This window comes from Monodelphis domestica, chromosome 1, assembly GCF_027887165.1.
Source record: "Monodelphis domestica isolate mMonDom1 chromosome 1, mMonDom1.pri, whole genome shotgun sequence".
Classification (NCBI taxonomy): domain Eukaryota; kingdom Metazoa; phylum Chordata; class Mammalia; order Didelphimorphia; family Didelphidae; genus Monodelphis; species Monodelphis domestica.
The window spans coordinates 455,798,770-455,813,779 of record NC_077227.1 but is presented as its reverse complement, the minus strand read 5'-3'; the positions used below and the strand labels follow the sequence as shown (position 1 = coordinate 455,813,779).

General features: G+C 46.8%; 1 protein-coding gene across 3 annotated transcripts in view; it reads left to right on the top strand.

Moving 5' to 3' along the window:
* DOK4 (docking protein 4) overlaps positions 1 to 15,010 on the top strand; it is a 37,639-nt gene that overhangs the window by 15,328 nt on the left and 7,301 nt on the right. Inside the window, exons 1-2 of one of the 3 annotated variants that reach the window (XM_007474906.3) lie at positions 4,229 to 4,334; positions 13,594 to 13,913. In XM_007474906.3, the coding sequence (XP_007474968.1) occupies positions 13,848 to 13,913 (66 nt within the window). In that variant the 5' untranslated portion in view covers positions 4,229 to 4,334; positions 13,594 to 13,847. Of the gene's footprint in view, positions 1 to 4,228; positions 4,743 to 13,593; positions 13,914 to 15,010 lie in introns of those variants that run through there. The other 2 variants (XM_001365738.5, XM_056812351.1) reach the window with 2 other exon arrangements.

Below are 15,010 nucleotides of genomic sequence, written 5' to 3'. Positions count from 1 at the left end.
GCCAGAGAAGGAAATAACAAACTACTCTAGTATATTTGCAAAAAAACAAAAACAAAAACAAAAACACAAATGGCATCAGGAAGAGTCAGACTTGACTGAAAATGACTCAACAACAAGCGTGGCTATTTGGAGTCTCAACCATACCTCATTCCTTAAATGATGTAGACTCAAGGCCCTTTTACAAGCCTAGTCCCCACTTTGGTTGCTCTCTTGCTTATTAATATCCTTCTTAAACTATGACACCCAGAACTGAACACATTATTCGTCTTGTGATCTGATTTAGGCAGATCATGACTCTGTGACTTAGATAAGTCCTGTGGAGTTGCCCAAGATACATATGAGTGTCATGACTTGGTTAGGGTCACAGAGTAAATGTCAGAAGTGAGATTTGAACATAGGCTTTCCTGACTTCAAATCCTGCATGGTATCTACTATGCCAGGGGGCTGTCTCTTTAAATGCTTATTGAACTGAATTACTTTATCTAAAATAATTTGAACTCTCAGGACAAAACCTTTAGCTAACCCTCTGAAGCTATTGTTAGCTTTTACTATGTTAGGATTTATTCAATGCTTATGCCAGTGTCTTACTTCAGCCCATCAATCAACACACAGTTATCAAGTGCCTACTATGTTTGAGATCCTGTGCCAGGGGCTGTGGATAAAAAGACAAAATAAAGCAGTTCTTGTCCTTGAGGAGCTTACATTCCTTGGGGGAGACATGCTTCTTCTTCCCTTACATTTTTTCTTCTCTCCACCCTGCCCCCAATCAACCCATCTAACAGTTTCCTGCTCCTGATTAATTCAGGCCAGTGCTGCAGTGTTCCCCCCACCCCCCACCCAAATCACTTGGTGAAGGAGTTGTTTTATCAGTACACACAGATGTGCAAGGAGCCATGGGACCCATTTACTGAGCAGCTTTATCTGTCCAATCAATGCCAAAGAAATCCCTACCAGCCACCCCTTAATAATTGCATGTTATTATCTGCACAGCAATTTCAACTTCTCAAAGCACTTTCTTATCTATTATCTCTTTCCCTTCAAGAGTTGTAGGACTGATATGCTTCCAGATGAGGAAACTGAGATCCAGAGGCAGAAGGGTGATGAGCATATAACTAGTTAGTGGCAGAAAGAAACACATCTCAAAAACTCTTTTCATCAGACCACATCTTTTCTCTGGTGGACCTCATTAAAGTCTCAGTTGCCATAGGAATTGTCAAGACTGAAAGCATTACCAGATATTCTGTTCCCTTCTGTAAAATGGGGTGACAAAATATTCCTAGCAGATGATATCTGGAGTGTTTTGGAATTCCTGGATGAAAGGTGGCATGAAACCATAAGGGAGTGCCATACTTATACTTTCCTGGGATGCTCAACAAGGAGACTCTGATTTAGTTCCCTACAGTGTATCAGTTATGAAAGCACTGAGGTTCCATCAGCCACCACTTTTTAGTGCTCAGATCCATCATCACCCATCACTTACTATTACTGTGGGATTTAATTTCCCTTCCAATGAAATTAAGCTGTTTGCTGGTTAACGAAGCACAGACAAAAGCCCCCAGACTATTCAGAAGAGAAAAACAAAACAGCATCCCCTGACCCAGAAAGAGCAATAAACCAACAAGCCAAAATTTAATAAAATTCAACCAAAATGACCTGCGGAGCAGAAAGACTCCAGTGGGATGATTCTAGCCCAGGGGCAGTTTCCCTAGCCAAGTAGCTCTCTGCTTTTTCCAGTGAGTTGCCCCTCCCCCCAGGGGGACAGCAGCCTTCTTAACTAAAACAAGCTTGGATCCTTAAAGGATTTAATAAAGCATATACAGATGGGGAGCCAGGATGCCAGAGCTGGGCTGCTGTCAGGGTGTTGTGGCGTTGATGGCCTGTTTCTGTCTCCCCCCAATTCCCTCTGGGTGCAGGCAGATCAGAGCTGAGTGGTGGCTGAAATCTTCAGCATTGGTAACAGGCTGAAAAGCTGGGCCAGGCTTGTTCTGGACCATGAACTGGAAGCCAATTAAGGATTGCCTGGATTTAACCTTCCCTTGTTGGGGATTGCAGTGTAAGCTCCAAGGGGGTGGGGGGAATAAATTGGAAAGGAAGATCAGAAGTGGGACTAGAAACCTGATTATTCATTCATAAATGTTAGAGCTGAAATAGATCCAGTGTAACCTCCCAGTGTAACCTCTACCGCAGCTTAAAAGGTGAAGTGATTTATAAAAGTCACACCCCTAGTTAGAAATAGAATTGAGACTACAATACAATTCTATGACCTATTGATTCAGGGCTTTGGAAATCAAAATGATCCCAAGCTTTCTGTCTCTTTTATCTAATATTTCTTGAAGCCCATCTAATATGTGTCTAGCCCTGAGTGAGGCACCATTGGCAATGGTTCTCAAACTTTTTAGCCTCAATACCCCTTTACACTCTTAAAAATGATTAAGAATCCCAAAGCACTTTTATGTGCTCTCATATCTTTTGACATTTACTATATGAAAAGTAGGGTAGCTAGGTGAAGTGGATAGAGCCCTGAACCTGAAGTCAGGAAGACGTCTTCCTGAGTTCAAATCTGGCCTCTGACACTTACTAGCTGTGTGACCCCAAGACTTAATTCTGTTTGCTGAGGCAAAAAAAAAAATATTGATGAGTTCCTCATCAATAAAATGAACTGGAGAAAGAAATGGTAAACTACTCTGGTATCTTTGCCAAGGAAACTCCAGTTGAAGTCTTGAAGAGTTGGACATAACTAAACAACAATATTAGACAGTATGACTTCTTAGTATTATTATGAAAACAGTTTTGACTTTTAAGATCCCTAGAAAGTATCTGTCATCCTGAGATGAAGGTTCTTTTCTCAGGAATGGCAAAAATGAACTGGAAAAGGATCTAGAAAGATTTCCTTCTCCCTTAATTTCCCTAGAGCTACTTAGGATCTATTCTCTCTCCTTTCCCTGTTATTCTTTACTTTGTATTGTATTTTTTTTTCCTCCAGGAAGACTGTAAGCTCCTAGAGGGTAGAGAATGTGTAGCTTTTTTTCATTGTTACTCTCTGAATGCCTAACCCAATCTTGGATAGAGCGTAATATGTGATTATTGGATTGGTTAGGTCGAATTTTCTAGAGTATGTGTTTTTTTTTTTTAATTTTCTGAAAGCCTATTTTTTCTTGCTGGTCAAAATGTGCTTTATGGTTTACTTAAACACTTTTCTAAAATAGGCCAAATCTGTGGGAGTTCTATCAATTGGACATTGAGGTCTGAAGAAGAGCAGGTGGGTTCAAGTTTAGACAGGAGACAGAGATATGAGGAAAGTCAAAAAGTTGAGAAGGAGTCCAGCTCTGGGGGCTGTGTATGGGGCTTTCAAACTAAAAGGGTGAGTGAAAAGACAAAGTAACCTATTATAGTCCAGCCCTTATCACATTTGGCTGCCCTGTTTCTGACTGGTTAGCTCTGTTAGAAGCCCAGTGCTGAACGACACAGGTTCCTGGTTGGATCCCCCTGGTGTTGCTTATCTTGCCTCTTCCCCAGTGGGAATGGCCATCACAATATATTCTATATCTGACTAGGGCTGCGGAAATTTAAGAGGCTGTATGTAAGCCCCTCACTCAGTTTTGCAATTAGGACAAGGTAGGTGGAAATGTCCTGAGCCTAAAAGAAAACAGATCTTTGAAGTTCTTTAATGGAATTCTTTTTTCCGTCCTTTAATGGAATTCTGATAATATTTGAAAATTCCTATCTAATTTCACATAGTTTGAGGGTTATGCATAGTATCGGGTTTGTGTCTATGGTGGGTCGTGTACATGGTAACATATCTGAAATTCAGATAACGAGGAATATTCACATTTCTGGGAATTGGGTGGGTGAGAAGTTGGACCGAGAAAGTAGCTTTTTGATTGTAAACCTGAGGATCGGGAGAGGCTGAATTAGGCTGGCTATTCTATTTGAGAATCCTGAGCTGGGGAATGTTGACTGTGAAAGAATGAGGTCGGAGTACGTGGATATTCAGTGGCAATGAATGAAATGAGGGAAGTTTGAGGTAGAGTGAAACAATGGAGAGGGGCTGAAGGCTCGATTTGAGAACTAGGGTCTAAGAAGTCTACTAGGAAGCTAGGTGCTCAATTGAGAATAGATTTGTATAGGGGTGCAGATTACTGGGAGCGCCCTGGAAGATCTTGGAGGTAGTGGGAGGGGGCTTACCAGAAGAGGTGATGGAAGATCGGGGTGGGGGTGGAGGTGAAGGAGCAGCCAAGGGGCCAGGAGGCGGGCATTTAACTGGGCAGGGCGTGCAGGGCTGAAATTTGCAAGGGGAGGTGAGGGAGCCCCGGACCGACTCTGGAGACGTCTGGGTAAGGAGCAGGGGCTCTGAGTGGGAAGCTGGGGCGGCGGCGAGGCGGGGACCTGGGGGCGCTGAGGAGGCGATGCGTAGGGGAATTCGGGAGGAGGAGGGAAGGAGGCAGTGCCTGCGGGGAAAGTGGCGGCCCGTCAGCTCGGAGGAATACGGCGCTCCAGCAGGGGTGGGCCGGTTCCAAGGGAGCTGCGGCGGCGGCGGTGGCGGCGTCTGGGGAAGGAGGGAACCCGGGCAGGCAGGGAGGCAGACGGGCTGACTGACAAGCGGCCGCCTCCCAGTCCCGGCCCGGCGCCGCCACCCCCGCCGCTGCCCAAATGGGCCCGCGGGCAGCGCCATGAAGTGGGCATGTGCCTGGACTGCGGCCCCAGCCAGCCGGGGCGGGAGCCGGACCGGGAGAAGCACGGAGGTGAGTGGGGAGGGGAGGGCAGAGGAAGAGGAGAACCCCTGAGGCTGGGGGGGTGGGGGTGGAGGGGAGACAGAAAGGGCATGGCGGTTGCCAGTCGCAAGCCCCCTCCTCGGAGTCACCTCTCTCCTGTAAGCCCCCTCCTAAGCCCCCTGGTAGAGAACCCTCTCCTCTGAACCCCTGCTTTGTGCGCCTCCTTCCCTGAACCCCCTCTTCTGAGCCCTCTCTCCTGAGCCACATCCTCGAGAACTCCCTCCTCTGAGTCCTTCTCTGTGCGCTTCTCCTGAGCCCCCCCCAGTCCTCCACTGAACCCTGCTCCTTGTGCACCTCCTTCCTTGAATCTTCTCATCGAGAACCCCTTCCTCTGAGCCCCTCCCCTGAACCTCGTCTTCGACAACCCCTTCCCTGGAGCCCCCTTTCTGTGCGCTCTCTCTCCCGAACCCTCTCCCTTGAGACCTCTCTCCTCCCTGTGCGCACCCTCTTCTGAACCTCGAGAACCCCCTCCCTGGAGTTTCTCTGTTCAGCGAGAGCTCTTCCCCCTCCTCTACGCCCCTCCCTGAACCCTGTTCACTCGAGTTCCTTCCCCGGAGCCTCAGCTCTGAGCTCTCCCTCTCCTGAGCCCCCTCCCCTGAATCCTCCATTGAACTCCCTCCTCTAGAGCCCCCTCCCTGAACCTCTTCTCTGTCTCTCCCTTTCTTGAATCTCCTCCCTGTGCATCCCCTCCCCTGAATGCTCCCCCCACGAGCCTCCCTCAGGCTTCCTCCTCCTTCCCCAGAACCCCCACTGACAGTTCTTCCCTTGAACTCTTTAACTGTCTTCAAGCCCTCCCGTGAGCCCCTTCCCATAAATACAATTTCCCCACACCCCTCCCCCTAAATTCTTTTCCAGGTTCTTCCTAGAGCACCTCTCTTTTGCACCCCCTCCATTTCCAAAATCTTTCCCAGGTCCCCTTCTTCCCCAGGAACACCCTCCCTTGCTCAGGGAAGTTATTGCTACCTCCCCCCCATCAGACTGTTCCCTCTCAGCAGGGTTGGAATGCTGGGGACCCTACCACTGGATCCCCCTCCCCCAACTTTGTTGTTTCCTCTGATCTTTACCCTATTTATTGTTTCTTATACCTCAAAGGGGCAGGTGCTTTAACCTGATGGCAGCCCTCAGCTCCTGAGGTGCTATGACCACTTCAACTCTGCCTGTCTTGGGCCTTAGGGACCCCCACTATTGTTGGCAGCAATTCATGTGCCTTTTACTTGCTGGGTAGGAGTAGTGTGGACCCTACTATTTCTCTCCCCTCTGGATTAATTGTGGTATTGAGGGAGTAAAACTTGTTTTGGAGTCAGAGAACTTGAGTTCAAATGTTTCTCTGCTACTTGCTATCAATGTATCTTAGACAATTCATGTAACCTCCCTGACACTCAGTTTCCTCCCCTTTAAAATAATATGTTTAGACAGTGGATGGACTCTGAAGCTTCTTCCTGGTATAAATCTATAATTCATCTAAACTTGATTTTAATTTTTTTTGCCCCTGTCCCTCCCTCTCCCCCTCCAAGTCATTCAGACAAGGGGCACTTGAGCTAACTTGTCAGCTGCCTCCCCTCATGTCATTATAACTGTGTCTTCTCTGCTGGACTGAGGCTTTGAGGATGCTGCCATCTCTCCCATCCTCCAACCCCCACCCTTTACTTGCTATTTTCTTTGACCCTGACACCCCAATTAGTGCCCCACCCTAAAGGAGCAAGAGCTAGCCTGCCGTCTCCGAAGGTTCTTCTGCTCTCAGCTCTTTGCTCAGTGGTCATCCCAAGCAGTTCTCCACCTCCCCACCCCCACCCCCACCATAAAGTAAATCCATATCTTTGTGCTCTTTTTCTTTTGCTCCCACCCTCAATTAACATTGCTTCAATGAATAACTGCCCATTTCTTCCTAGGCCCCCCTTTCCCAAAAAAATAGATCTAAAAGTGAAGGTATTTTTTGACTCAGACTCTCCCCTTCAAATTTGTCCCCCCTTCTCAAAGGAGCATCAATTAACTTGTCAGCTCCTCCTTAATATGATTCCTTCCCCTTTCCTCTTCGATTTTTCTCCTCTTTACTTTCCATCCTCTAATTTGTAGTGATGCTTGTTGGGACAAAACCCCAAAGGGGTTCCAGGGTCTGGGTCCAGAGATACTTGAAGGATCTGAGACCTATTCCTTGTATGGATTTTTAGTATCCCCCCCATAGCCTCATCTGAGGCTCTTGGAGATTAGAGTTGCATAGGCTTTTAGGCAGACATCCTGGTCATGACAAAAATATCAAATTCCTGTTTGAATTTGGGGGCCCTAAGGAATGATGACTTTTCCATGTGTTAGAAGGTAATGGTTTCATTTATAGAATGTGCTTGATAGAATATTAATCTGACAGTGAGATTTGGGGTATTTAAATCTGATAGATCATGGTAGAAAAATTCAGTGAACTGCTGGAGTTCCCCAGTTCCTGAGTTTTGAGCTCAAAGTGGATTTACTAAAGGGATTAAGAAGAACTAGGTTCCCTCTAGGGAGGGTGAGAGGAATCATTTTGGAAGAGCTCCAGGTCAGGGAGGAAAGACCAAAGGGTGAATTTAGTTCCTCTTTCAGAACAAATGCCAGTTATGACCAATAGCATCCTCCTTTATTTCTTTAGTCCTTTGTATAATTTCTTTTTTGCTTGCCTGAGAATGCAATACAAAGGAGATTTTCTGGGGTTAAAAATCTTCCCTACTGATTTGCAGGCAGTAGACCAATTGCTAGAGATTCTGTAAAAGCCCACCTTCCTCTTCTACCCCTCCACCCACCTCTGGTAGAAGATCTGGCCAGAAATCAGTTTTTCCTTTTGTAGTGACCGGTCCCAGCCTTTTTAGTCCCAGCAAGCTGGATTGGGTATGACTTCACCTAAACAGACCCCAGGCTGAGGTGTGGCTGGGAGCAGGACAGGGCCCAGACTCTGCTTAGACAGATTTTGCCAGGTGGAGGGCACCAGAGGCAGCTTTGAACCCATGATTACTTGGACCAAGTTTGCCAGTCTTAGAACAGGATGGAATTTATGGCTTGCCAGGATATCTGGGAGCTCTCCATAAGACTGAACCAGGTACAAATCCAGGTAACAAAACCAAGTGCCCTTAAGAGAGATGGGGGCAAAAGGCAGAAAAGGGCTGAAAAGATTTGAGGGTCTGGTGTCTTCTTAACAATAATAATAACTAAGTTACATATTGATATAAGTTTTGCAAAGTGTTTACTTTGAGATACATATTGTCTCATTTGATACAACACAATAACCCTCTGAGGTAGGTGGTGCTACTGTTGTCCCTATTTTGCAGATGAGGAAAATGTGGTTGATTAAGGTTAAGTGACTTGCCCAGGGTCATAGAGCTGGCATCTGAGGCAGCATTTAAACCCAAGCCTTTCCTGACTCCCAAGTATAGTAGTACACTTCCCTCTAAGTCATCTAATCGCCTGACAGGGATCTCTGAAAGGCAAAGAAATATTCAAAGAAAACTAATTAGGGAAGGATAGAATTAAGAGATGGGAACAATTAGTAGGAAGAAGGCTTGACCAACCCCAAAGTGCTTCTGACTTGAGTGGCCTGGGATCCTGGGTGGTTTGGGTTGATGGCTCTAGTCCCCAGTTCCTTTCCAGGTTCTGCTTCCCCATGGGTTGTCACCCTCTTAGCCATCTGACCTTTGCCACCTTGGTTAAGTTCCCGATTATTTTCAGGCTGCAGCTCCCCAGTGGAGACTGTAGGTTGCTCAGACTTGGCTGCAGACCCTGATAAATATCACACTCCCAGAGAGGACCAGACTAGCTGATAACTGGATAGGTGACTTAACTTTCCTGATGCTGGAGAAAATCTGCTGATAAGATCTCTGGTCTGGGGTGGGGACCCGCCGGGGAGAGGTAGGTGGTGCTTTCCATAAAGTCCTGATAAGATCAGATCTCTCCTGAGCCCGTGGGGGTGGGGAGAGAGGCCTGGGTCTCAGCTTGCTTTGTTATTGGCTGTGAAGGTCCTGGACTCCTGAGCCAGTGGTGTTTGTTCAGGAGACAAAGCTTCAGTTTCCAGGCAGAATCCAGGTGCAAGGGGATGGGAGGGGGCCCTATGGGAGCTGAGTTTATGTCTGGCAGGTGGGGCTGAGAGGTCTCCTCCCATCCTCTTCAGGGTTGGACAGCTAAAAAGGGTACCTAGCAGGTGAGTTCTTCCTACTCCCTCCAGCTAAAGCACCTGCTCTACCCTAGGAAGATGGAACTTTTGAGAGAGAGAGAATTTCAGCCCCAAAGTCCTTTGGCAGGTTGGGCAGAGGGAAAGGGGAGGGGACAGCAGTGCTGACCCAGTGCAGCAGGCATCAGCTTATTGGAGCTTCCTCCTTTGATTTTCCACCTGGGATCATCAGAGGTCTTGGGCTTTTCACTCTGGATCTGGGCTTTTGGTGTGGCTTTGGGTAAATTATTGAGCTGGTTTGACCATCAGTTACCTCCTGTGTGACATGATGGTTCTCTTCAGATGCATGTATACAGAACCATCTTGGTGCTCAAACAAGAAGTCACAACTGCTTAGTTTGGATGGTGATTTAAGGTTTTTAAAGACTTCAATATTAGGGGCAGCTGGGTGGCTCTGTGGAGAACCAAGCCTAGAGATGGGAGGTGTTGGGTTCAAATGTGACCTCAGACACTTCCTAGCTGTGTGACCCTGGGCAAGTCACTTAACCCCATTGCTTAGCCCTTACTGCTCTTCTGCCTTGGAACCAATACACAGTATTGATTCTAAGGTGGAAGGTAGGGGTTAAAAAAAAAGACTTCAACATCCTATCAGAAAATAAAAATAAAGGTATGAGAAGTATAAGGGGTGGTATTTTATGAAAAATTTGGTTATATCTAACTCCCAAGTGCTTAAAGCACCTTGTAGCTGTGATCTATGCCATCTGAAGGGCAGGATGGTCCATTGGAAGGAATACTGGGTCTAGAATAGTTCAAACCCTGGCTTTGCCAGACTACCTATGTGAAGGCTTTAGGCCTCTGTCTCATCTTTAAAATGAAAGGGTTGAACTAGATGACCCTTGGAGGCCTTCCAGCTTCCAGGATCCTGTGATCTCTGTTGCAACAAGTTGCAAGGATTAGCTAGGCAGCATAGTAGATAGAGCACCAGGGCTAGAGTTGGAGGATCAGGGTTCAAATTTGACCTCCTTCCTTTCTTGCTTCCTTCCTTGCTTCCTTCCTTGCTTCCTTGCTTCCTTGCTTCCTTCCTTCCTTCCTTCCTTCCTGCCTTTCTTTCTTTCTGTCTGTCTCACTTCAGTACTTCTCTTTCCCTTTCCTTCATTTTGAGATTTCTCCTGAGTCTCTTTTCCACCACTCTTATCTCTAGGCTCTGCCTTTTCCTCAGTTGTTGTTGTTTTGCCTTTCATTCTTTTGTTCAGTGATAATTGATGGCTCCTCTGTCTTAATTTCCTTCCCCTTCTGTTACATTTCCATCTTTATCTATGCTTTGCTCTCTTTCCTTTCCTTTTAGTCTTCAGAGTTCCAGATTTTCATATTAATTCTCATTGGAACTGGATGGGTTTGGGCCAAGAATTATGTTGTACCCTACAATAAAACTAGGCTTGTTCAGTCACTTGCTATTTGTAGGGTTGCTCCTGGAGGCAGGATTGTTCACCCTGGTTTTATTATTACAGAACTTCTATAGGGCCAGGTTGTGTGTAGTGATAGTCTAGGATGCTCCTGAGAGTTGGCCTGCTGACACTTTGTTGACTCAGTGGAAAGATTATTGATATGTTTGTTGGAGGTGAGGGAGGACGAAGAAGGAGAATGTCTGCATTAGATTGGTGGAAGGAATTATAGTGGTTTTTCAAACACCTAAGAGGACAAATCAGAGTCTGGACAGAAGCTCTTAAAAAAAAAAAAACCACTCAGAATTATTGCCCAGCCAATTTTTTTTTCTTCTTGAAATAGGAATCAGCTTCTGTATTTAGGTTCTGAACAGAATGGTGTATGTTTGGGAGACTCATCAACTATCTAATCTTACCATTCATCAATGAGGAGAATTATGATGGATATTTCACAACTTTGGTCTTTTTTTGGTAAGGTGGATAGACACATGTCCTAAGGTCTGGACCCACCATGAGAAAGAATTTTTCAGGCATCTGCTTCCTGTTCCAGTGAGAGTCAGAATATAGAAATGGTAGGGTGGAAACTGAGCTGAACTAACCTGCCCTACATATGAGAAAGTATCAGGTCTAATGAAGTTGTCCTGAAACAGTCCTGATAGGGCCAGAGCAAAGGAGTATATGGGATTTATACCTATAAAATACTAGGAAGAAGGAAAGTGACTTAGGTGTGGGTGATTCCCAACCGAATAGGTGGGAAAGGATGGTAGCAGTGACAGGCTAAGGCGATAAATAAGGAAGTCAGGAGTTGGGAAAAGGAAGGTGAAGGCCATGGGGGCTCTAGGGAGTAAGGCCTGAATATAAGGTGAAGGGGAGAGACAGTCGCTTTCACTGGCTGCATTCTCATTGTTTCAGTGTGCCCAAGGGGGCCTCACCATCTGTTCCTTGTTAGAGACTTGACAGACAGGACTCCAAGAGATTAATTAATGCCAAGCTGCTGGCAGGTCTGGCAGTGGGGCCAGGCCCTAGGGACCCCATTGGTAGTAACAGAAACTCTCAGCTGACCCCCTAAGTGTCATTCACTTACTACTAAATGATCCCTTCGGTATATGGGATCTTCTTTTGGCCACTCTGTTCTCCAGTGGGTGATGGAAGCTAGTACCAATACTAGGAAAGCTCTAAAGAGAAGGCATTTCTGCTATCTTGATTCCAGAACCAAGAGTTTAAAATCTGGAACATTCAACTCATCAGCTCTGGGCTTTTATTATTCCTGAGCTCTGCTACTCAGTGTGTGACCTTTCGCAGATCCCTTTAGTTTTCTCAGTGTGGAAGATGAGGGACTTTTGAGATTTTTTCCCTGTTCCTTGGTTCTGATAATGCCCCTCGCAGATCCCCAAATTCTAGCCCTCACCTCATCAGAAGAACTGGAGTCGTTTGCTTCTAGGGAAATGAGAACAGTATATTCCCTCCAAGAGAGTGGGAAGTGGGTCCTCACTCAAAGTCTCAGGGTATTGTGATACTAAGATAGAGAACTGTATAAACCTAGCCTCCAAGAGGATCCAGGTACTAAATACATATCATCACTGTGGCTAGTGATGACATCTCAAATTGAGACTTTGGAGATTCCATATGGGTGGGAGTAGCATAAGAATCTAATAATTTGATCCTAGGACAGAGATGATATTCTCATAGCAGTAACCCTATTGCTTGCATTCTGGAATTTAAACTTGGGATAAATGGCTTTCTTTAGGGTCAGATCACTTTTTTTAGGCAGGTAAAAAGCATAGTACATAGATAATAAGTACATAGTGTGGATAGATAAATGGATAAAGTGAATAGATTAAAAAAAAACAAGTTATAGCTAGCCTTACACAAAGAGTAGCAGAGGCTAGGCAGTCAGGGTTAAGTGACTTGCCCAGGATCAAACAACTATCAAGTATCTGAGACCAGGTCCTCCCCACTCCAGATCTAGTGCTATATCCATTGAACCATCTAGCTGCCCCATAGCTAACCTCTTTGTGCCAGCTAGGGGGCAGAGGGGATAGAGGGATGGGCCTGGAGTCAGGAAGACTTTAGTTTAATGTGGCCTCAGATACTTTCTAGTTGTGTGACCCCAGACAAGTCAGCCCTTTGGTTGGCCTTAGTTCCTTTATCTATAAAATGAGAATAACAGTACCTACTTCCCAGGATTGTTTTGAGGATCAAATAAGATCAAATTTGTAATGTACTTTGCAAATACGAAAGCACTCTGCAAATGCTATTTTGCTTGTTATTCTTGTCCACTTACTCCAAGTCCCTAGACTTCTCCATGGACGATATGAATGTCCCCTCTCCACTGGACTTTGCCTTTCTCCAGGTACCGCCTTCCCCTCTTCCCTTCCACAGGCTCACAGGAGCTCCTGGCGAAGGTCCAAGGCTTGGGTTGCAGAGTAGTAAGGTGTGGCTTGGGGTGGAACGGAGGCTGACACTAAGCTGTCCCCTTTTTTGAGTGCTAGAGGTGTGTGCTCCCAGAATTGATTCACACAAAATGGATGAGGGAGGCATAGGTACTCGGAGCCCCAGGAGCATGTTCTGTGTGTGGCGCCCTCTCCCCACATCTCCCCCTTCTTTGGGGCATGTAGAGTGGGGAATATCAGTCACACTGGTCTTTTAGCTGTTTACCAAGGGAAGGTTCCGCCGTGCCAGACATGGCTAGGCTGAGGCCTGAGAACCATGATCAGTAGATGGGCAAGGGGCTCTTGTTCTAGGGTTGCTAGCAGACTGACCCAGAGCTCCCATGTTCCAGGGCTACGGAGCCGAGAGGGCCCAGGCCACAACATCCTCCTGGGAAGTAGCTTCTGGAGGTTTAGGCGGAGGAGTTTCGCTACAAGGACAGCCTACTGCTCTGCTGGCTAACATTTTTGCAGGGCCAATGGCTAACCGCTTCTGATTCACCCACGGCACCCCCTTTGGAGTGCTTCTTCCTTTTGGGCTCCCTGTCTGCTTTCCACAGGTCCCCGACTGAGCTTCAAGAACTACCCCTCAAAGGAAGGGGTTAAACATCAGCTGAGGAAACTGGGCTGTTCCATTTTCTTCTCTAGTGTCTACCTCGGTTTTCCTGAATGGTTCAGTCATCATCATGGGAACAGGGGTGGGGAGAAAAGAAGGGGAGAGGGGAAGGGCTTGTGGGGAGAAGTGTGGGAAGAAGGGGAAAAGACAGAGCAAAGGGGAAAGATGTCCCTCTCTCTAATCAGTCTGTATTTTTTATTTTCCAGCCTGTGCAAAGAAAGCTCACCGAATAGGACCTGCTAGAACAATGCTGAGGCTGGCGAGGTGAGGAGGAGCCGGGAGAAAGCCTGAGGGAGCGGCTGAGAACAGGTGATTGGAGGAGCCGATCCTGAGAAGATAGGCTGGCAGCTGGAAGAAGAGTCTGCCCCTGGTATCCCACGGACTTACCTAAGCCCTTCCAAGCCTTGAGGGGAGGCGGTTCAAATCCAGGGTAGGGAGGGGCTAAGGGAGCACCGGCACCATGGCGACCAATTTTAATGACATTGTCAAGCAAGGCTACGTGAAGATGAAGAGCAGGAAACTCGGGGTAAGTGAGCTTGGGGCTGGAGCACTGACATGACCACGGGGAGGAGCCTGTCTCTTAAAGATACTAAAGAACTCGAGGAATATGGAATCTAGGCTGCATTTGTTCCAGCCTTTCAGTTGGAGCTGCTTTAGGACCCTGTTCCTGCATTTTTTCTCCGTAGCCCTCCTTCTGCTGTCAGCCCCAGCCTGGAGCTGAAATCTGGAGTTATTACTTAGGTGCTGGGTGGGTAGCCTGGAACCCCGGGGGGGGGGGGGGGGGGGACGGGGGGGGGGGGGGGTTTGCTCTCCCCTACTATTGTTAAAGTTGTCCCTGAGGCATTTGCCCTGGAAATCCAGGGCTGCCACTGAGCTATAAAACAGCCATCTAGAGGGATCTGGCAGAAATTGGTCTGGCCCTGGGGACTCTTTCTTTCTTTTAAGTACATTATCTCCCACAAATCAGATTGCTTGTCTGTATGTGTGTATTTTTAAAGCCAGAGAAGGGAGGTGGGGGAGGTGTGGAAAAGCAGATACTTTTGCTTATTGATTTGATTTAAATGTAAATGAGAATTCCTTGAATTGAACTGTCTCCTTGGGGAGAAGGTCTCCTATCTCCTGTTCAAATAATCCCTTTATCCCTTATACCCCATGCTCCACCAGTCCTGGATAAATTTGGACTGACTAGCACCCCCTCTCACTAACTGGGATTCCTGAGCAGGAATGAATGAAAGGCCATGGACTGACTTAATAATCCAGCCTTTTAGCCCAGGCCTCCCCTGTCTACCCTACACATTTCAAGGGGAGCTTGTGTCCTGGGATAAAAGCAGTAGTGTTTCCAAAACTTTAGGGTTCAGGCCCTGGTGTCCAACTTCTAGTTGACTGGCCTCCCCAGCCTTCCTGTATCGCATGGGCCGTGGGAGAGACCAGGGAGATTATTCTTTACTTTGTTCATAAGAGGACTGTAGTTGGCATAGGATGTAGGTGGATATACAACAGACAGACAGACAGACAGACACAGCAATGGACAGAGAGAGAGAGAGAGAGAGAGAGAGAGAGAGAGAGAGAGAGAGAGAGAGAGAGAGAGAGAGAGAGAAAGTGTGTGTGTGTGTGTGTGTGTGT